The sequence below is a fragment of the Crotalus tigris genome, unplaced genomic scaffold, assembly GCF_016545835.1.
Source record: "Crotalus tigris isolate CLP2741 ecotype Arizona unplaced genomic scaffold, ASM1654583v1 scf7180000017571.3126492, whole genome shotgun sequence".
NCBI classification, from domain to species: Eukaryota; Metazoa; Chordata; class Lepidosauria; order Squamata; family Viperidae; genus Crotalus; species Crotalus tigris.
Window position 1 is genome coordinate 1,482,492 of NW_024096482.1, and position 17,762 is coordinate 1,500,253.

General features: G+C 38.5%; 1 protein-coding gene across 6 annotated transcripts in view; it reads right to left on the bottom strand.

The window, feature by feature from the left end:
* IL31RA (interleukin 31 receptor A) overlaps positions 1-17,762 on the bottom strand; it is a 35,492-nt gene that overhangs the window by 17,098 nt on the left and 632 nt on the right. The window contains exons 2-5 of one of the 6 annotated variants that reach the window (XM_039355512.1): positions 11,497-11,585; positions 9,573-9,693; positions 8,104-8,243; positions 2,420-2,562 (exon numbers count right to left, since the gene is read on the bottom strand). In XM_039355512.1, coding sequence (XP_039211446.1) covers positions 2,420-2,562; positions 8,104-8,243; positions 9,573-9,693; positions 11,497-11,584 — 492 coding nt within the window. In that variant the 5' untranslated portion in view covers position 11,585. The remainder of the gene's footprint in view (positions 1-2,419; positions 2,563-8,103; positions 8,244-9,572; positions 9,694-11,496; positions 11,586-17,762) is intronic. The other 5 variants (XM_039355550.1, XM_039355540.1, XM_039355532.1 and 2 more) reach the window with 5 other exon arrangements.

A 17,762-nucleotide genomic window follows, 5' to 3' on the forward strand; every position in this document is an offset into this window, starting at 1 on the left:
GTGTGACTTTCAGGTACTGCAATGTCCACTATCCAAACCTTTTTATCTTTCTTATCAATATTTGTTAAGTCTGGAATGTTATGCAGCAGTTGCTTCTCTGTTTAAATTCTAAAGTCTCAGAGAACTTTACTTCTTCAATTACTATTACTTTGTGCATTTTGTTGTCTCACCAGCTCTTACTTCCAGGTAATGATATTTGCTACTTGTCATGCCTCTGTAGTCAGTCTATGAGATTATTATTCATACCAGATCAACTTGCTTTCCTTTTTATGACAGTGACCCCTTATACGATAATGGAAATGCAGTGGACATACTATAGCAGTGGTGGCGAACCTATGGCATGGGTGCCAGAGGCCCCATTGCCCCAGCCTCACCTCTGCCCACAACCCCCTCCTCTCCAGCAGCCCCTCTGAAGGAGAATCACCCCTGAGCGTGGCCCACAAGGAGCAGCGCAGCCAAGGATATGGCAGCTAGGCAGCGTAGACAAGACTCTGCCCTCACACCCCATCATGCACAGTTGATGCTGCAGGGTGCGAGCACAGGGTGTGGCCGCCATAGCGCTGCTGGGCTGCCTGGGCAATCTGCGGTGGGCCCTGGAGGTGGTGAGTGGCCCTGTGGGCAGGCAGGGCAGGGGATGGGGGCGGGGGCGGGGCAGGGCAGAGGGTGGAGCAGGGCAGGGCCAGTTTTTGGGCACTTGGTCTCTAAAAGGTTCGCCATCACTGTACTATAGTGCACCTTGTCATTAGCAAAGCATTCTATAAAGTTCCTCATACGATTTAGTATAGAAGATTTATTTATTTATTTATTTATGAGATTTATATACCGCTTTAAGTGCAAGCACTCTCTAAGCGGTGTACACCAGTAAGCAATGTACATATATATATATATTTACATTGCCCCCAACAATCTGGGTCCTCATTTTACCTACCCCGAAAGGATGGAAGGCTGAGTCAACCTTGAGCCGGTGAGATTTGAACCGCTGACCTGCTGAACACAGTCAGCTAAAGTGGCCTGTAGTACTGCACTCTAACTGCTGCGCCACCTCGGCTCTTTCAAGGAAAAATTGTCATAACATAAGATAACAAGATGTCAGCTATATTATGCTAATAAAAAAGGAGAATTATATTTTATGCTACCAAGCTGATTGAACAATCATGCCCAACAAGGGTGCAGGTTGTGCATCAAACTGGAAGGAATGGCAGGGTCCACTCTGGAACCTGTAATAGTTCCCATATGTATAAATAATTTGAGTGATGGTTTAGAAAATACATTGATCAAATCTGCAGAGAATCAATGGTAAGATGAAAAGCAAACAGGGTTAGAACAGTATCAAGATTTAGGAGCATCTTTACAAACCAGAATATGGGTCAAAAGACATCAAGAAAAATTTCAGCCGGGAAATTTTGGATCCATTTTTACATTTTGATTGAAAAATTAAAGACTTTAATATAGGAATGGAAGGGAATATACTGGGCACTAGTATTCAGAAAAAAGATCTGGGTCCTTGGAAGATTACAAGCTGAACATAAGACAAAGTCGCGATTCATTTGTTTAAAAACCCAAATGCAATCCTAAACTAAATAAACAGGTGAAGTTACTATTTCTCTCTATTCTGGACTGATCGGACGACACTCAAAATACTGAGTCTGGTTCTAGGTAACACATTTTATGTTAGACACTACCAACTGTAACATACCTTGTGGGGAGTAATCATGGTGAGAATCAGTTAGAGGCAATGGGTAGAATTTCTTAGAGAGGAGAAAACTGCAAGCAGACATGGCAACTGTTTTCAAGTATCTCGAGCAATATCATTTACATAAGATGTAGCAGAATTATTCAGAATTATTCCAAGAAACAAGATAATAAAAATGGATTTAAATTACAGATAGATATCAGGAAATATTTCCTAAAGGTGTTTGAATAGAGGCTGGATGGCCATCACATGGGAATAGTCTAATAATGGATTCCTGCACTGGGCTGACAGTTGGACTATATAATTTCCAAGGTCGGTCCCTACCTTTATATTTTATGATATTCTAGTTTCCAGCTTACTACCACAAGCCTATTGTCATATCACAAATTCTAAACACTGAATGTCTCCTTATCTAATATTTGAAAGCTGATCTTCTTTTAAAAGTCCAGAGGGGAAAAGGAGAGAAATACTAACATATTCATCATGATACACTTGTGACAGATATTATGATGCAAAATGATGGAAATACATACATTACCTCATTAGGCTTGTTCAGGACATCACTATCTTTATTATCATTTGGGGATGAAATTAAAACACCTAGGAGCCTCGTTTCCAATGCCATCATTAATGTAAGGAACGGCTTATTTCTGTCATCATTTAAGAAACTTCTTATTCTATTTTAATTGATTTGTTAAAATTTATATCAATTAAAATTTGTCTTACTGAAATGTTTTTTGCTGTGGCTTGGTACTGAATCTGGCACATAAAAGGATCATAATCTGGTTCTTCTGGTTTTTTTCTCAAGTGAACTCTTAGCATTTCCTTCATCCCTTCCACTTTCATTATTTGAGGAGGACCAGGTTTCACTAGAATTGAAAAATGAGCTGATAAACTTTCAGAAGTTAATGTACAATTTTATAATTTAACTACATTAGTGATAGAACATTTAGGGTGAAATGACTACCGGTGGACAGGAAACCCAGAGTATGTAGCAATCATTCCTAAGTGTTACACAGAGTGACCAAATTCATCTAATACAAAGCTGTTTCAGCTGAAGACTGCAATAATTTTATCTGTGTTCTGCCCAGTATTCCAGATATCCTTAGAGAAAACCCATTTAAATCCATAGTTAAATCCCACTCAAGAGTTTTAGAAACCAACTGAGTGCACAGATGTCCAGGAATGAATTATCATACTTCATCCCAGCAGCAACTCCAGAAAATGGTGAAGTAAAAATTGGCAAGACTGTGTTGCAATATAAACTCTATGTCATTTGAATGGGCAGATGATGCTGATAACCAAAGAGGCAAATCTTGCATCTCAGATTCCTTTTGTAGAGGTTGTTGCATCAACTCATTCATTTCACGGTTATTTAAAAAATTCTTGCTGTTCCGTCGCTATCAAATCCTTCTATAGGGACATAGCAAAAAATACTTTTGACGTATTTTGAACATGACACCTGTATTCTGTCAATAAATTACAAATTTAACTGAGGCACAGCAACTTAGAACATCGAACATAGATTAATAGGGTTGGAAGGGATCTTGGTGGTCTTCTAGTCCTACCCACCTCCCCAGTAAATAGATACTGTTTATGTCTGTGTGTCTATAAATGGCTAATTTGTCAGAGTGCCAGGCTTCTAGAAATTTTCTAGCATTTTTGAACTTGGGTTTAGGATGGTCACAGTTTTCCAGTTGAAACTATAGTTAAGTCTGTCCAGATTGAAACACCCAAGATTATAAATTTATCTCTGCCTAATCGCATACATCCAATCTGATGGGCAAATGTATCAACAAATGACATCTATGGGATCACTGCTTTCAGAACTCATAGCTGAGGTCATAATTCAATGTCTGGAAGCAATAGAATTCCAATACAAATACAAATACAATCCAAAATATGGATTTGATATATAGACAACACCTTCACCATAACAAAAAAGGACCAATTAGGGAAAACCCACAAAACCATCAACAACATCTTCAAAGGATTCCAGTTTACCAAGAAGAAGGAAAAACAACTCACTACCCTTCCTGGATATCCTGATCTGCAATGGTAAACCAGAAGCACAAATGTATGAAAAACTACCCATATCAATCAAGTGCTCCATTACCAAAGAAGTAACGCAACCTCCTATAAGAAAAGTTGTGTAAGAACTTTATTTAAACAAGCACAAACATACTACAGCAATCCTGAACAACAGAAAAAGTAAACAGAGCAACTATACAATTTCTTCCAACAAAAAGGATATCCATGCAACTTCATCACAAAATTCCAGGCCACTCAACCCAATGTAGCACAACCAATACTGCCATACATCAAAAACATCTCAGAAACCACCAACAGAGTATTACAACCACATGGAAGCAGCATAGCACACAAGCCAACTAAAACCCTCCAAAACATCCTAAGTAAAGTAAAACTCTCAGCAGCCCCAGAAGAATAAACAGGAGTCATCTACAACATACAATGTAATAATAATAATAATACTAATAATACTAATACTACTAATAATATAATGTTGGAAAGGACCTTGGAGGTCATCTAGTCCAACACCCTGCTCAGGGAGGAAACCCTATACCATTTCAGACAAATGGCTGTCTAGTCTCTTCTTAAAACTTCCAGTGTTGGAGCATTCACCGCTTCTGGAGGCAGGTTGTTCCACTGATTAATTGTTCTCACTGTCAGGAAATTTCTCCTCAGTTCTAGGTTGCTTCTCTCTTTAGTTAGTTTCCATCCATTGCTTCTTGTCCTGTCTTCAGGTGCTTTGGAGAATAGCTTGACTCCCTCTTCTTTGTGGCAAACCCTGAGATATTGGAACACTGCTATCATGTCCCTTCTCGTCTTTCTCTTCATTAAACTAGACGTACCCAATCCCAGTAACCGTTCCTTATATGTTTTAGCTTCCAATCCCCTAATCATCTTTGTTGCTCTTCTCTGTACTCTTTCTAGAGTCTCAACATCCTTTTTACATCGAGGTGACCAAAACTGGATGCAGTATTCCAAGTGTGGCCTTACCAAGGCATTGTAAAGTGGTATTTACATGATCTTAATTCTATCCCACTGTTAATGCAGCCTAGCACTGTGTTGGCTTTTTTGGCAGCTGCAGCACACTGCTGGCTCATATTTAAGTGATTGTCCATTAGGACTCCGAAGTCCCTCTCACAGTTACTACTATTGAGCAAGATACCACCTATACTATACCTGTGCATTTGGTTTTTCTTGCCTAAATGTAGAACTTTACTTTTTTCACCATTGAATTTCATTTTGTTAGATAGAGCCCAATGTTCAAGTTTGTCAAGATCCTTCTGTATCTTAAGCCTATCTTCTGGAGTGTTGGCTATTCCTGCCAGCTTAGTGTCATCTGCAAATTTGATAAGTTCCCCATCAATCGCCTCATCCAAATCATTGATGAAGATGTTGAAGAGTACTGGGCCCAGAACTGAGCCCTGGGGCACCACACTGCACACTTCTCTCCATGTAGATGTAGTTCCATTGAGGACCACATGTGGAGTACGGCCGGTCTGCCAGCTACAATCCATCTGGTGGTGATGCTGTTTAACCCACATTTTTCTATCTTATCAAGTAGTAGGTTGTGGTCTACTTTATCAAATGCCTTACTGAATTCCAAGTATATTATATCCACAGTATTCCTCTGGTCCACTAATTTTGTCACCTGGTCAAAGAATGCAGTAAAATTTGTCTGGCATGATCTGTTTTTGACAAATCCATGTTGGCTTTTGGTAATGACTTGGTTTGCCTCTAGGTGTTTGCTGATTCATTGCTTAATTATCTTTTCCAGGATCTTCCCAGATATTGAGGTCAGGCTGATAGGTCTGTAGTTTCCTGGATCCATTTTTTTTCCTTTTTTGAAGATGGGAACTACATCAGCTCTCTTCCAGTCCTCTGGTAGTTCCCCACTGCTTCAGGATCTTTGAAAAATATAATTCAGTGGTTCTGGGATCACATCTGCCAGTTCCTTGAGAACCTTGGGGTGTAATCCATCTGGTCCTGGTGATTTGAACTCATCAAGGCTGGACAGAACAGGTGCTCACTTACCATTTTCTTGCCTATATTAATTTGTGTTTCTAATTGTATTTTATGGTACTGCTTTTGATAGGTTGGGCTGTTTTTTCCCTTTGTGTAAAGACAGATCCAAAAAATGAGTTAAATAGTTCTGCTTTCTCCCTGTTGCTTGTCACCTTCTTGCCACTTTCCCCCACCAATCATTTCCTTAACTTTTTTAAAGTTTGTCTCCCAGTTGATGTCAGGGTAATTAAACTCCTCCATTACTATTGTGATGTGCTTCCTACATATCTTAGTTAGCTGACTAGCAAAAAGTTCACCTATTTCCTCTGTTTGGTTGGGCAGCCTATAAATACACCTATGGCAATGTCATTTTTTCCCCTTTTATATTGACCCAAATGCATTCAAGACAGTTTTCATCATTGTTGTGCTCTATTTCTGTAGAGATGTAGTTATTTCTTATATAGAGAGAGTAATTCCACCTCCTCTTTTGTTTGGTCTGTTTCTTTTAAATAATTTAAATCCCTCTAGCTGTGTGTTCCATTTGTGGGTTTCATCCCACCATATTTCCATAATAGCAACAATATCATATCTGTCCTCATTAACCTGAATTTCTAGTTCATCCTGTTTACTGTTCATACTCTGTGCATTGGTGTATAGACATTTGAGTCCTTTATGACTGACCATGTTTACTTTCTACATAACCTGTGTGGTGCCTGAGCTCCCCTATTTTCTTACAACCTGTTTCATTAGTGCACTTTGTGTGGCACTCATTATTAAAAGCTTGATTTTGCTTGACAGCAAGGTTGATATTCTTGTCCACACACACATCTATGTTACATGCACTGATAACCCTATAATTTTTAGATTGCCAGGGACAGGGATGTTCTATAACAATCAATCAATTCTGTATCACTGCCCCTGTTGTTTAGTTTAAATATTCCTCCAGAAAATCTGTGAATTGCCAAGTAATTCAGTCCCTTTCTTGGATGGATGCAAACCATCTTTTTTGTACACTTTTTCATTGGACCAGCTACAAACATCATGACTAATATAACCAAAGCCTTCGCCTTTACACCATTCCTTTAGCCACATATTGAATTCTGCTATACGCTGGCTTTTTCCATTTTGTTCCTTATCCACTGGTAAAACCTCTGAAAAAGTAAGCCTACAGCCTATCCTGCTAAATTCCTGCCCCAAGCTCTGGAAATCATTCTGCAGAGAGAATACATCTTTTTGGGACAGATCGTCAGTGCCAAGATGTACAATAGCATCCACATCACAGTCCTTCCTGGCATTCTTGACTATTTTAAAAATACGCTTCTTGTCCCTACTGGCAGTAGCACCTGGAAGACACCTGACCTCTTTCAAAACCTCTGTGTCCTTTCCTAAATTTACATCCCTTATAACTGAAACACCAACCAGAAGGTGGCTTCTCTTTTTGGATGCCTTGCTCTTCTTGCATGACTGATGTGTAATACCTGATTCACACTTCTCCCTGTCAAAAACAAGTTCTTCATCTCGGACCATGATCCCTTGCTTATTTGAGTTATCATCATAACTACCTTGATCTGTCTCCTCAATGTCCCTATTAAGGTAAGCAAGGGCATTGTATCTGTTATGCAGGGACACAGTGAAAGCTTTGTGTTTATGGTTCATAGCTCTCACCCTGCCAGATCCCACGGTTGTCCACAATGCCCTTCTCCTGCAGGATCTTTATGGTAGAAGGGGCTGATAGCATGGAGGCTCAATGATTGCAATAGTCACTACATAGGACAAACAGGCAGAAGACTAGCAGAACACATCCATGAACACCAACTAGTAGTCAGAAGACATGATGAAAACTCTTTAATTTCACAACATACGGATAGACTTAACCATAGTTTCAGCTGGTTAACTGTGACCATTCTATACCAAGCCAAGTTCAAAAATGCTGGAGAATGCTAGAAGCCTGGCATTCTGACGAATTAGCCATCAATAGACATATAGACATAAACAATTTCTATATACTGTGTAAAAGAGACAGTCAACAAGTCAAAAAGGGAACAGAAAGACCAAAACACTTCTCCACCAGCGATCAACCCCAATGAGCATAGATAAATTCCAAGATTAACATCAGACCAACAATCAAAAACTAAACAATACTGCAGTCAAGGAACTACAAACAAACTGTAAACAACCCAATCAAAAAACTGCCAAGACCACTCTCACTAATACTGACAGGGCAAGTCATTGGAATACAAACCGAGAGCAAACCTTATTCCTTACTAGCACTAATGATGTTACTTAGTTTGTGCAATAAAACAACAAAACAACCCAGCTCAAAGAGTACCAAGGACCTCTCATAAATAAATCTACTATTAAGCCAAGAGTTGACTTACCTATGTATTTCTTATATTGGGGGGTCACATTGAATCCTTCTTCTCCAAACATTGGTACTTTGACTTGTGTGATATAATCCACAAATAAAACCTGTTCTACTATACACGAACCATCTTTCATTTTACCAGGTTTGTCCTTTCTTACAATTTCCCCATTGCAGATATGTATAAAGAAAAGTAGATGATTGTTATAAAAAATGTTAATTAAAAAAAAATCAAAGATCAAGAATTTTATCTTGAAACCATCATAGAACATTTTAGACTTGACCCATTTTAGGAAAAAAATAGGCAAATTTTGCCCTTTATTTACTGATGTGACAAAACTCCATGGTAAAGTTTTCATTCCATTTCAAATAAATAAAGGCTAAGTTTTTCTCCCATAAAAAGTAATATGCTCCAAAATCTGCTAAGGCCAAAGCAGATGTTGTAACTAAAGATTGTGTCATTTTGCTTAGGACAGAATTGTTGTTGGTTATAAAAAAAACCAAAGTACTAAACAAAGTCAAATACAATACAACACTGTAGTGGGATCCAAAGTGAAGCAAGATCAGCATGGAACATTAGTGAGGATGCTAATTGAGCAAACAGGAATTGAAGAGTTCAAGACTCATCTTCTGATTATCAGATATGTTTAATTCATGAAGAGTGTCTTCCTGAGTACATTATTACACACAAGAAGTTCTATGTCTTAAGTAGGCATTTTGTCTGGCTTCCCTGAGAATTTGTATCCTCTGGCATCTTCTCTCGTAAGAGTTAAGTGCAACTCCACCAATAGTTCCATGTGGAGAGTGGAAGGTTCCTGTCACCAGACATTTCTCTAACCTGGGGTAGGCAACCTTAGCTCTTTTACGACTCGTGGACTTCAACTTTCAGAATTCCTGAGCCAGCCATGCTGAGGGGAAAGGGAGAGTTTCCAAGCTGAGCCATGCTGGCTCAGGAATTCTGGGGGTTGAAGTCCACGAGTCATAAAAGAGCTAAGGTTGCCTACCCCTGCTCTAACTGAAGCAAAACTGTATTATATATACTGTAACAAAACTTGGAGCCATGTCTGGCTGCAGTGGTAGGCTGGATAAGAGCCAATAAAAGAAAGATTATCATTCCAGGGGAACAAACATCTGCTAAAACCTGTACAGTCCTCCCAGAGGAAGTCTACATCCATGCCAGCCTGAAGTCTGGGGAAAGAGTCAGGTCTCCAAGGAACAGTTAAAGGACAGCAGGTTTCAGATCTTCACATCTCTGGGAAGATGTGCTCCATAAAGCAGCTTCTCTGACAGAAGATGAGCCTCCTGAGTCTTATCAGATGACATTGCTTAATGGATGGGACTTGAAGCATGCCAATTCTGTCTGACCTTACAGGACAGGCAGCAGAAACAGAGAAAAGGCAAACTCTCAAATGAATCATCCCTACACTATATGATGGTCATCAGTTGATTTCCCTCCCCCATGGTCACCATCCAATTGCCACTTACCCGTTTGTGCTAATAGTGCAGTTTGTATCATTGGGTATTTCTCTTCCAGAAATCCAGCTACAATTAAGAATATGTTTGTAATGATAAAAGCAAGAAATATTTTCAGGTTTCTGTGGCAAGGCTATAATTAAGTGGAACAAAAGAAAAGCTGTTATGAGGCATTATTTAATTTTATTGCTTTGTGGTCATCTGAATCAGAGTTCCCTAACCCTTTTCACTTTATAGACTGGGGGGAGGGAAAGGGGATGGTTCCACGCATATAGACATGCAGCTCCATTTGTATGAGCAGCAGGTATGCACACCCATCACACACATAAATGGAGTGTGCTTGCCTGCTGCTTGCACAAGTTGGGATGCCCACCACCTCTGTGGCCCTGTTCCGAAAAGCTCAAGGCCTGGTAGTGGGCCATGGACTGGGGTTGGAGGACCCCTGATCTAAATGCTAAAAGCACAAGTATTCTCATGGAGAGCTTTCTTCATTTTATCTTCAAACAATAGCCTGTGAGGTGTGTTGAACTAGACTGACCCAAAGCCATTCAGTCACTTTCCATGACTGAGGAAAGACTCTTCAGTGCTAGCATTTAAACATTACTTCACACTGGGTCCTTTCATTTCTAAAAGTAGAACTGTTTATAATAAATATGACTACCTTTTTTAACTCCTACTATAATCCCTTTGTTTTTACTGGGAAATAATATTGTCCCAAATCAATCAGCTTTGACTTTTCTTCGACTATCAAGATTCAATTGCATTCCATTAAAGAGGATAAAGAACACACATTACAAAGGATACACACAGAAAAACATTTTTCATTGTGTCAATGAAAATCTTCCTTCTACCGCAATTAGCTCCAAGAAATAAATTCCAAACAGCAAAAATATTCTTGGTCTTTACCAAAGATTCAATTAAGTGAAATTACAGTGATTTAAATTGTTTAAGGCAATTCTTGTTTAGCAACCTCAATTGGGATTTGCAATTCAGTTGTTTAGTGACGTGGTCCTCAAGTGGAAAATCACTTGATCCCCAACTAGGCTTTCCTTCCACACACTGCTTTGAAATGCTCACCTGGATACTGGGATAATTAGCCAGAGGAGAATTAATGCATGCATTTACATTCATTTGACAGGAAGGGGTTACAAAAAAGTAAGCAGGCACACAATGGTAAATACACATCCAAAGGAATGCTAGGGCTCACTGTTGGGCTACTGAATGTCTCCAAGTCACTTAGAAGGCAGACAAAACCAAATAATCCTGTCAATTACAGGTACAACTGTGGCTAACTAAGGTCACAGAGTTGAACTTATTAATCTGTATTTGGAAACTTTGGGGGAAGTGCCGGGCTGCAAAGAAAAACAACTCAGGAAACCATCAGCGTTTAAGCAATCTCTCCACTCTGCAAGTGAGGATGGGAGAAAAAGACCACATCAGGCACAAGACAACACACACTGACTGTAATGGTGAACATGTGACTGATAAGGCCTTGGTTGTGAAATTAATTTTTTTCCAGCACTATTGTAGCTTTGAACATTTGCTACACAAGGCTGTCCGTAAGTGAGGTCTATTTATAGAGGTCTTACAACCAGTTGGTTAATGGCAAAGTTGCCTATTTGAGAGAGTGACTTTGCACTTATGACTGCCATAAAACTGCCATAAAAATGGTTGAAAAATTTGGATCTGCCCATATGGTGGCTGGTCTTATGACTGCAATGATTTATGACTGGAATTCCAGTCACAACAGTGGTTGTAAGCCAAGGACTACCTGTGTTGTTAGCTTCAATTACTACTAGAAAGGTATACTACCAACTTTCATATTACCTCATCCTAACAGTTCCAAAAATTAAATATCACCAAATATAATAGTTTTCTCCAGATTTATTTAGCGTTGCAATCCAATAGTAATAAACATATAAAAGATTCAACTTACCAGTTAAGCAGAAATTACAAAGTATTGCCAAGTTCCAAAGAAAAGATAGGAATGCTTTAATTTGACTCATTTTGTGAAAGCTGGACATTCTGTAATAAAATGTAAGGTTTTCTTGTTAGATTCTTTTGCAGAAAATGTTAGTAGTTCTCTGCCTATTGAATTCTAAAACCCAAGCATTTATAACAATCACATAAAACATAATATTCTATATACATACAATACACTACAATTGCTCTAATCCCCCCCCTCCAAAAATGTCTTGTTCATAGGTTAGAATAATTCTCCTGTAATATTTACATGTTGGAATAATTCTCCTATAATATTTACCACATACAGTATTTTATTAAGTATAATTAAATATCAGAATGAAAGTCAAGTAGTTTAATATACAGAATGATCTTAACTGAATTTCCAGTTATGGCAAGTGGAGAAGAAAAGTAAATACTGTGCCTTACTTTTCTGCAAGAGAATAATTTGTTACTAATATCATGTATTTCAAGGCCAGGAACTGAAAAGGAACTATGATTATGAATTGATCTTTTTCTTCACAAGAATACAACTTGTGGTAGGTCCTATGGTCTTTCACCTATTATTCTGTAGGTGAGTTGTTAGCTAACATTAGGTTTAATTAAATACATAGCTGGAATGAAGATATTCTCGTGGTTGCTGTCTTTTTATCTAAAAGCAGAATTTCTGATTTTATTTCTTGATTGACATGTTTAGATATTTTTATCCTTTATTTTTTTATAAATAACTCAAGACAGTGAATATACCTAACTGAATGACTGGCTTACAGTCATCTAACTAACATTCATGCCTAAGACAGGACTAGAATCCACAGTCTTAAATGGATTTTTTTTAAAAAAAATCACATATTTAGAAACAAGTAGATCAACTGATTGCAAATTAATGTGCTGCTCTTTGGCAGGCAGTTCTTCCTATCTATTGATACACATGTCTATCTTTACAAAGTGCAGAGTGACCGGTTTCTGCCATAAGAGGCACCAGGCCTCTTATAGAAGCCACACCTCATTACATATTACAACATATGTGCATATGATAAATTACATCATGGATAGTAATAACATCACATCAAGAATATCACTTGTCCTTCTTTCCTTCCTGGTGGCACAGTGGTTAGAACGTAGTATTACAGGATAATTCTGCCCACAGCCAGGAGTTTGATACCAACTAGTTCAAGGTTGATTCAGCTTTCCATTTTTCTGAGGTTGGTAAAATGAAGATCCAGATTGTTGGGGACAATGTGCTGACTCTGTAAACCACTCAGGGACTGCTGTAAAACACTGTGGAGAAGTATATAAGTCTAAGTCCTATTGCTATTATTGACATATGGCATACTATTTAAGATTCTGCCCAAGGGAAACAGAGGCAGCAAGAATCTGATAATGATAAAGAACAGATATCTTCCCCCAAGACTTTTAATTTTAAACACAACTTACACAAATCTTTCTGTATCGAAAGTAGCTTTTTCCCACATTCAGTCCTCATCTACAATGAGTTCTCATTTAGTCTTCATGTACTGCCCTGTGGGGCTGACTTAACAGTTACACTTGTCCTTTGAGGTGGAAGAGAATTGACTGTGGCATTCTTCAATATAACTTGTCTATACGATAAGTGTCAAAAGACATCATAAAGAACCTTGTATCCTACAAGAGAGCTATTTCTTCCAGATTTTTTAAACTTTGAAGGCCCCATGCAAATTGTTCTGGAACTGCAAAAGTGAATAGGGTGTTTCAGTTTGTGACTGTTTTTAATGCCTTTCACAAGCTGCTTTGGAGATAATTCAAAGTTTATACTTTCAAAATCAATAAATAGAATTTTGATATTGTGGGAAGTTAGCCCCCCAGAGAAGGAAATATTAAAAGGTAGAAAAATATATTTCCTCAAAAGGATTTTAAAAGCAGAAACCAACCCTGCCCCAAGTCTCTGTCCCAAGCAGAAGCCAGCTCTATACAAATGTAAATGTAAACCATCAGGAAAGTTGGAGCTAGAAGCTAGGAGAAGACAAAGACACCTAAAATCTGCATACCCCACCCAAACTCTAGGAGTCATTAGCCCTAGCACCAGGGAAACAAGATATATAATAGGATTAACCCACCAACTACAAGAACACCAGAAAGGCACACACAGACTCAGGTCAGAATACATGACACAGGAAATACAAAGCCTGAAACAGGAACAAGAAACTACCATAAAAACCTACTATCCACATGTACTCAGCCCTTCCCCCCCCCTTACCTACTAGAACCATCTTGCTGTCTGGCTCTTCAATAAACTGCTACCTTCTTTCTAAAGCAGTCGCCATGTTGCTTATTTGGACGAACCAGGATGAAGACTTTTCTTTCCACAATATGTTATTAGAATATACTTAATTAATGCAATTAATGCAACTAGCAGAAATTCTGTCCAACAGTTAGCACGTTTTATGTGGCTTCAATCGCTAACAATAATCCTTCCTTGTTTTCGATGTCCTTCAGTTTTTGGAGTAATACTGATGTTTATAGTCACAAGTAAAAAAAAAGAATACTCTCATAGAGATTGATTTTTCCCAGAAAATACATGCAGGAAACACTATTTATTTTCTCTTAAGAAGCCTCGGTCTCTTTGTCCTTTTTCATGAAGTTTTCTCCATATCTTTCAGAAACTCTATTGTCTCCAAAATAATTGATATTAATACAGTGTAAGACTTCTGAATTACTTAATTATGTGGTTTCTTCCAGAAATGGTACAATGGCTATAATTATTACATTAAACCATCATTTCAAATCAGAATTATTACAGATTTTACTTTGTAATCTCTGAACCATAAATTACAATACTAATTTGCCACATAAAAACAAATCATGGTTTGCCAATTGTAAGATTGTGCCACATTATTTCAACTTATTTGTATTGTACTTTGGTAACACTGCAGAAGTTACCTAAGTGGTTTATCTCAAATAATAATATGTTTTATTATGCATATATATTTATGTTAGAAAATTGTAATATAAAATATTTTCCCCATTAGAGCAGCAGATGAAGAATCTAGAAAATGGAAAGAAAAGTTTATTGAGATTCTCCTCTTAACACAGGGGTGTCAAAGTGCTAGCCTGCGGGCCCAATATGTCATGGTGAAACTGCGCCCACCCCATTGCCACCAATGGAAAAAAAGTCACGATACATTGCGACACATCACGTGATGTTGCGAGCTTGACATCCCTGTCTTAACATCATAAATTGACATCAGCAGTTAAGTCAAATTTTACCTTAAAAGGAACTCAAATCAGATATAAGAAATCTCCAAAGTCATCTATCTGTAGACATTATTATATGTTTTAAAAAACAAATTCCACATCCAAAATGAAAACACACATTTTAAAGCTGCCAAGTTTGAAAAACACTGTTCTAAACCAGTGGTTCTCAACCTGTGGGTTGGGAGCCCATTTGGGGTCGAATGACCATTTCACGGGGGTCGCCAAACCACACTGTCCGCCATTTTTTTCCCTTTTCCCTAGCTGTCCTACTCCCTCTTATTGATGGCCACACCCACTTGGGGGTCACCACAACATGGGGAACTGTATTATGGGGTCACGGTATTAGAAAGGTTGAGAACCACTGTTCTAAACTAATAGTAACTTTAATTCTAGGATGTTTATAAGAGCCCCTTTTAATATGTCCTCTTATTTTGTCTGAATAAAAAAGGACAAATGTTTCAGTGAAAAAGAAATATATAAAACTCATATGACTTTTATTATATTTCTGCTAGCTAGAAAGAATTGTTTTTTAGCTACCAAGTTCAGACATAGAGCTTATCTTATACTCTTTTCAGTACATGGAAAACTTTAAAAAAATCCCCAAACATTCTTTATTTCTAGTACAAAGACCTACTTCCCCAAAGTTACAAAGACTAAGCTATGAGGGGGTGGGCATCCTTAGCTCAAGATTCTGTTGTGTGACCTCAGCTGTAAAGCTGCCCCTGCTTTATCCTGGGGAAGTGAGAGTGCTTTTTGTTTGTTTGTTTGTGTCTCTGGAAGAACTATGAACCACTTATCTCCCTTTTTTTTGCCACCCAGGGCTTGCCCAGAGAAATGGGAAGGATAACTTTTTACCTAGTGGAAGTCCCTGGCTCTCCTTTTGGTTGTGAAAAATCAGTGGCAGGGACCAGGGGCTGTGCTCGACATAGAACCTTCAGGAACAACTGGGGCAGGACAGGTCAAGCTGATCTCCAAAGGCTACGCTGCAGGCTGTTGGACCTGGGTGGTGTCAGCCAAAAGGAAAAACATTCCTTTGGAAGCCAAGCAGGAAAAGATGAGTAGAAGCTGCTTTTGTGGTGGACTGGGATTGGATTGAGGACAACGTTCTGCATTCATGTCCTCCACAAATCATAAGCGGGATATCTTTGTGCTGGGTCAAGCAGATTCCACAGTTATGCTCTTTTTTTTTAGGGAATCTCGTGCCTCGACTTTAAGCCCTATTTGAAGGAAACTCTCTCATAGGAGACTGAGGTTTGCCTGAGCTAACTTTGAGTGGACTGTATCTTGGTTGATATGGCAAAAGTCTGTGTTGTCACTTGTTTTATAAGTCTCTGCTGGCAGAGAGTGAGTGGTGGGATTCAGACAATTCGCACCACTTCGGCAGAACCAGTTGCTATTTTTTTGTTGCCCACGCCCAGAATGGATTTCCGGAAGCGGCATCCACATAGAGAACCGGTTGTTCACATATTTGAATCCCACCACTGGGATGGGGTAATTAGTTAATATAAATATGTGTTGAAATATTTGCCCTATTTATATATCTAACACTAATCAAATAATTGTAATAAACTTCCAAATCTAGTTATCACTTCTACTACCTATTTTTGGTAGATGGATAAATACTTTTAAACAGAAAAAGAAAAAAAATCATAAAAAATGATTGCATATACAGTACAAGATTTATATTGACTTTATAAAATGCTTTAATGTGCCTATTTCCCCCTCCAACTGTAGGACAGAATACTAAATGTCAGCGTGCACTCTGCAATTCAAAGATCTTTCCCAATAAATTCTTCTTGAGAATGTAAACATTTTTAAAAATGCTGCTTTTTATTGAAATAAATAGGATTGGGAAATGCTGGATGCTATATCCTATTTGTTGATTCTTGAGTTGATGTGGGATGGCCTTAAAATTATTTGAATTGTTTCAAAAATGAATTGCCAAATTAATGGAATATGGAAACAACCTCAGACAGAATCTCTTACAGCACTTTCTTCTACGCAAAGGGCCTCCAGATGTGTTGGACTATGCAGAAAGTCCTCAATTTATGACCACAATGGAGCCCAACATTTCCATTGTTAAGACAATTGTTGAGTGAATTTTGCCCCATTTTACAACCTTTTTGCTGCAGTTGTTAAGAAAGTCACTGCAATTGTTAAGTGAAGCATGCAATTGTTAAGTGAATCAGGCTTCAGCCATTGACTTTGCTTGTTGGAAGCTAGCTGGGAAAGTTACAAATGACAGTTTCTGTGACCCCTGGTAAGTGGGAATGTCATTAATACATGTCAGTTGCCAAATTTTCATCATATCACCACTGGGTTTTTACAATGATACCAAGTCATTACACAAATGGTTGTAAGTCAAGGACTACCTTTAATTCCCAAAATTCCCACCCATGAAGAGATTGTAAGAATATCATCCAATTCTTCTCAAATGAATTCCAGTTTCAAATTTGTGGAATGCATCCAATTGAAAAATCCAAGGGGGATGGATGGGCAGATGGACACACAGACACACACACAGGGAGGGAGAGGCAGAGAGGCAGGCAGGCAGACAGACAGACCTTGGGCAACTCAGACCAAAGCTAGAGATCAGTCTCATTTTTGAAAATATATTTTGGACTACAATTTTAAAAGATTCCAGAGGGTTTCTTATACACGTCCTCAGAAGACGCATCAAGAACCCACCTTTAAAAAAATCAGCTAGGCTGTCCTAAATTCGCTAAACGCCCAGATGGAGAAATGCAAGGCTTCCAGAATGCAATTTAACTTTCTTGGAGCACCTTTTGGAAATACGCTTTCTCGGCCGAGTTCAGAAGGAGGTAAACCAGCGGTTCCCAACCTTTTCTATACCGCGCCCTATCCCTAGAACACTTCTGATATATTCTCGCACCCCTTACAACAGTTCGAAATAACGGCAACGAATTATTCATGTACACTATAATTTTGAAAACCCAAGTTTTCGCACCCCCTAGAATGTCGTTTCACACCCCTAGGGGGTGTTCGCAC